Raw genomic sequence first — 6,000 nt, 5'->3', positions numbered from 1 at the left:
TGCCACTTTCGCTGTACTATAAATATAAACGCAGTCAATTTACTGTCCATTTAATTCCATAAAAAAGTTAAAAAAAATATGACATTCACTGACTTCTAAAAGTTAATGTAACTAACTGGCGCCCATGGTGTAAGATGTTTTAAAAAACAAGATGTGATGCAACAGACAAAATATGTCTGTCTGTAGTATCATGAACAATTAAAAATATTCTGGATTTAATACTAGACCACATTCAGAGTGGAAGTCTCCTAATTGTTATTCGGATGGACAGACTGCAATATAGTAGGTTCATGATATGAAAATAATATTCACTTCTCTCTACAGATATTAAAGGGTTAGTTCACCCAAAAATGAAAATTGTCATTAATTACTCACTCGCATACCGTTCCAGACCCGCAAGACCGCCGCTCAACTTCGGAACACAAATTAAGATATTTTTGTTGAAATCCGTTGGCTCAGAAAGCCCTCCATTGGCCACAATGTCATTTCCTCTCTCAAGACCCATAAAAGGCACTAAAGATGTTGTTACAAAATAACCTAAATAACAACTTATATAGACCGTTTCATCGAACGTACTTGCGTTGCTACGGTTACGGGCCTGGCCCCAAGTTAATTTTCGGTCTGTGTGTGTTTATCGGTTTGGCTAGTGGATGGTTTGGTGTACTACTCAGTAGAAACACATTTTTGATGTACTATTCTTGGATAACATGATATAAAAATCAAGCAGAGAGTGTATGACAGCAGCACAAAAACAGTGCGCAACTCACCAGAAAGCCTTGAATGCTTCATAAATATCCAATCTGACTGCATATAGATCGGCGTCTAATGTAATTTAGACTGAATGTGTAATATAGTTTACTTAGTTATTTTGCTTGTCATCAGAAATAATCTACTGTAGAGGTAACTTATTCTGGCTGTGTTTACACTTGGCATTAAAATGGGATAACTGTGATCTGATCAAGCAGATCGGCTCATAATTTGTTTTAATTTTATTGACGTCTACCAGAAGTTACGCTTGGGCCACAAAAGCGCGCATGCGCAATGAAGTTTGTTTATGTTGCTGCCGTTGAAACAGTCTATAGTGATGGCTGATTACAAAACACTGCTTCTTGAAACCTCAGAGCTTAATGAATCGGTGTATCGAATCATGATTCGGATCGCATCAAACCAACAAACTGCTGATTCAATACACTGATTCATTAGGCTCCAAAGCTTTATGAAGCGGTGTTTTGAAATCGACCCATCACTGTTATTTTGTTTGTTTTTTTGCACACAAAAACTGTTCTCGTCGCTTCATAAAATTATTCTAGAACCACTGTAGTGAGATGGGCTTTGTAACGACGTCTTTAGTGCCTTTTATGGGTCTTGAGAGGAAATGATATTGGTGACAATGAAAGCCTGTCCGAGCCATCGGATTTCAACAAAAATATCCTCATTTGTGTTCCGAAGATGAACAAAGGTCTTACGGGTGTCAAATGACATGAGGGTGAGTAATTAATTAAAGAATTTTCATTTTTGGGTGAACTGACCATTTAATATGCAATTATTTGCAAATTGATTTAATAAAAATATCATTCAATTTATTAAATTATAATGTTAAATTGACTGTCCTATTAAAATGACCAAATTATTTGCAACAATCAATTGATTCATTCTTAAAATTGGAATTGTAAAATCTCCCAAGAGAATTACAGAGAACACTCGGTCTCTTATGACATTTTTTAATCTCATTACCCAATTGTAATTTCCTAATTTTTTTAATGGTCTTTAGCTTTAATCCCCTCCCAGAGAATCGTCATTAGTGGAGGCCTTATGTTTTAATTATGCCATATGCCCTTTGAGTACACTGACCTTTCACTGGGTTACGGGAAATAAATTCATGGCTCATTTAAATACGTGTAAAAAGGCTTGGAAACTTTCTATCAGTTAAGTGTTGTCATCACTGGACAGAGTGGTTCATTATTAATGCTTCTGAAGGCAAATGTGTAGGAGGTGCAGTCATCCAAAGTTATGTTAAGTCAATGTTAATTTAATGGTAATGCATGGAAATCTAGAAGTTCTAATGATTATCACGCTGCCATTTTAAAATGGCCTGATTTTGTGGCTTAATCTGAAATCCCAAACTCGATATATCAGCAAAATTCAATTGTCACTTAATGGCATGAAGCAATGCTCACTCATGCCCAGAAAATATTATGACAAGCAGCTGAAAGAAGCATAGAAGTATGAGGGAGAAGAAAAGAGACATGAACCTATTATGGACAGGACAGAAACTGAGAGTTTTTCTTTTCTCTTTTTTGTTATAAAACTGTGATTGTTTATTCTCTAAAGCACATCCAGTATTTGAGATGAATGGAAAGAGAAATCAGTTACACTGAATGGTGGAGCAGGCATGATTGTAAGCTTCTCTGCAATGCAGGTTTAGACCCTTATCCAGGGACAGAACAGACGAGACACACTTTCTTCAGCAAGATAAGACAAAAAATGAATGCTGCTGCATTTCTCATAGCCAAAGAATACAAAGTAAAACCTAAAAAAGAAAAAAAAAATACAAAAGACAAACATACAAAAAGAGAATTAAAAAATCCTACAGGATATAGACAAACACACACTCACGCAAAAACCAATTAGGCCCAGACACCGTCATTTAGCCCAACTCTGAGCTTGAAGAGCAGCATATGTTTCAAATACTTACTTCAAAAAAAGTATTTTACAGAACTTTAAACATTTTTGAATCTTTTTTTGTTTGTTTTTTATTTATTTTTTTCAGATTATATTTATTCTGTATGGTGTATATTCTTTGCCAACTACTTTTCACATTCTGACCACAGAGGAACAAGTGCGAGAGATTTGAGACATTGTTTTGAAAGAAGTCATGCACGTATAATATTTTAATCAACTTATAAAGTTATAAAAGGGGAATGTTCAAGACAAAAAAGAAGGTTTCTTCTGATGCAATCCTTTTAGAGTCGGGTTTCTTCAGCCACCACTTTTAGTCTCACTTTCTGGCAACTTGTCATGCCTAAATTACCTTTACAAATCGGAAACGCAACACAAAATCTTACAAGGCAGGCAAGAGTATGAGCTAAAAGGCATTCTCCAGTAATATTTTTTCTTCTTTTAAAATAAAGACTTTGATTTTTTTTTTTACACAACCATTATACAACATAACATTATATGGTCGTGGTCGGTCAAGTAAAAAAAAAAAAAAAAAAAGATTTTTCGAATTGGATCACTGTACTTCATACGCTCCAATTTCTCATCAAGGGAGAATGAGATTTCTTATGGGAAAATGAGTTCTGTGTTCATCAACAAAAGTTTTGACAAAACATTCTCTGTTTCCTTTGTCTGTTTTCCACATAGTAGTCAAAGAAGTTAATGCAGGGATGAAAGGAAAGCAAAGGGTAGTTGAGAGGAGTAGACAGGAACGGGGGGAGTGTGTGCCCAACAGAAGAAACTTTTCAAAATGGCAACCGACCCTGAGATTGCAGGAGTCCGATACAAAACACACCACAAAAGGCACTTTATCAACAACAGTGCTTCTGTTCTACTGAAATTCAAGTTGAGAGAAAAAGTGTGTGCGGAACTCTTTAGTGATAAAGCGAAGGGGAAAAACGAGCACGCGCGCACTCGTTTTTTTGAATCCCGCACGCTGAGAGTTTGCCGTTGCAACTCGATTCCATCTTGAGCCTCTAGGCGGTCCGAGAGGAATGACAAAACAACACTGAAGAAACCACAACGCGAAATATTGTAAAAAGCCGTAAAATACTTGTGGATTGCAGCAAAGGTCCAGAGCAGGGTGCAGGGCAATATCCTCCCCTCTCAATGCCTCCGTAGCGTGCAGAGGAATTTTTGTTGAGAGATAATCAGCCCACATCGGAGGCTTAGCGTACGGCTTCTCGATAAAACATCCGAGAAGCCAATTGTCCCTCCTGGCCCTCTCTGTTCCCCTCTGTCTTCTGCTAGTTCCCAACTTCAGTCCTCGCCCCCTCCTCCGTAGAGGTCCGCCAGCTTTTTGAAGCGAGGACCCCAGTCATTGAGGTAGTCGTAGTCCTGTTCCCCAGAGCTGGAGGAGTCCAGGGAGCTAACGGAGCCCGCTGTGGAGCCGCTGCCCTCGTAGTCGAACACCAACAGGGAGTCGTAGGGAGGAGCGGTGGGGTCATTATCTGCTGCGCGCAGACCCTAATATGAACATAAGACAAGGCTGGTGGAACAGATGTGTACAAAACACTCTAAAAAGACACTGCTGTAAAGTGCTTAAAGGGGTCATATCCCGAGGACACAAATCATTGTTCTCATTATCTCTTTCATTATCTCTGCAAAGTTGTAAAGTCGAAAGTGCAGCACAGTTATTGTCTCCCAAAAGAAAGAATCAACTCTGAACTGATACAAAATGCCACTAGATAAGACATTTGTATAATGCCTGCCTAACTTGGCCAGCTCTTCAACACAGGATTTTACTGGCGACTGCTTCTCAAATCTTAGTGTTCAAAGCAGTTTTCGCAAAATGCTTGTTCTTGAAAGATGGGCCAGTCTCAGTACTCAGTTTATTTGGACCAGCTTGCTCCTCAGAATCACAACCTGTGAATAATTATTGATGTATATATTTTCTACCGGGTGTTCAAAATACATTGTTTTGTGTTTTATATTGAACAGAATTTAAATTCGAATTTCAAACGGCCATCCTGATTTTTGTATTCATAATACAACACCAAATACTTATACTCAGACTTAATAGGCTATTTATTTTCATATATTTTTTTTTTTATCTGGACATGTTCTAGATATTAATTGAAAATATTCTGATTCTTTATTATTGTTCAATAACACTATACTTTTTCAGTTAAATTTTTACTTTTAAGTTAAAATAAATTGACAATGAAATACTTTCAATATGTTTTTTAATCTTGATAGTCCCTTTTGAACATTCTTTGTGTTAATTTCGTTCATGAATTGCGTTATAATTTTTGTCAACTACCTTTTTTCAATGACGAAAACGAGACGAACCCTAACTAAATAAAAACAGACGAAAATCTACATTTTTGGAAATGAATAAAAACGAGATGAAAATGTTAGGGAGGGACGATTAGGGAAGAGATACAGTCAGAACTGATGTCCTGTGTAACAGATGCGCACATCTGAATTTTAAAGTGCTGATCTAACTGCGGGAAAAAAATGAGGTGCTGTTACACGTTCTACTACAGGCTCAAGAAACAGCGTTCCAGAGCGGTTCACTCAATGAATAGCACACAGTTATACTAGGCATTTGTTTATGAACTAATGCTGATGAATAATGACTGTTTATTTTACAATGTTTATATAGTAATATGTTTTAGACAGTTGTAACGATGCATATTTTATCTCAGTCATCTGAACTTGAATAAGCATCCTGCAACTGCAATAGTAAGGCACAGACATTTCAAAATAAGAGTCAATGTGTATTTCAAGATTGTTTATAATTAAAAGTCATGCATTATATATTCGTTTATGGTTACGCAATAACTGTTTTCATTAAATTCCCATTTAATCCATTGTCAGGAGGAAAGAGTAAGAACATGTTATTTAATAATATATATGGGTTATAATAGATAGTTAAAAAAAAACTTCATTACTTAAATGTTAACTGAAACAACTTATTTGAAGCTTTAGCTTAACCTAATATACTAACTAAAACATAATTATTATTATTAAATACAATTATTAAATTATTAAAACTATATAGATGTTTAAAAAAAGAAAAAAGAATTGAGCTTTCTTTTTTTGTATTTTTGCGCTTGAACGGTCAAAACCACACAATTATGTCACTATGTCAGTTTTGATGTATTCAACTAACAGTCGGTTATGTAATGCTTAGTCTCAGTGAACCGGAAGAAGCAAGTGAGTTTTCTTCAGTGCTGTGATACATTTCCAAATTGAATATTGAATAGAGGGCAGGGTTTTACTTCAGCGCTCTTTCTCTCCATTGATCGTATATAGCAGACTAATGGTTGAAGGGGAGTG

The 6,000-nt window shown here is 36.2% G+C and overlaps 1 protein-coding gene across 3 annotated transcripts in view; it reads right to left on the bottom strand.

Moving 5' to 3' along the window:
- Positions 1–2,725: 2,725 nt before the first annotated feature.
- cdh4 (cadherin 4, type 1, R-cadherin (retinal)) overlaps positions 2,726–6,000 on the bottom strand; it is a 317,548-nt gene continuing 314,273 nt past the window's right edge. For all 3 annotated transcript variants that reach the window (XM_067432318.1, XM_067432320.1, XM_067432319.1), the window contains one exon: positions 2,726–4,182. In XM_067432318.1, coding sequence (XP_067288419.1) covers positions 3,976–4,182 — 207 coding nt within the window. In that variant the 3' untranslated portion in view covers positions 2,726–3,975. The remainder of the gene's footprint in view (positions 4,183–6,000) is intronic.

Source organism: Pseudorasbora parva, chromosome 22 (genome assembly GCF_024679245.1).
Source record: "Pseudorasbora parva isolate DD20220531a chromosome 22, ASM2467924v1, whole genome shotgun sequence".
Classification (NCBI taxonomy): Eukaryota; Metazoa; Chordata; class Actinopteri; order Cypriniformes; family Gobionidae; genus Pseudorasbora; species Pseudorasbora parva.
Note: the sequence above shows the minus strand (reverse complement) of the source record. Positions and strands in the feature narration are given on the sequence as shown.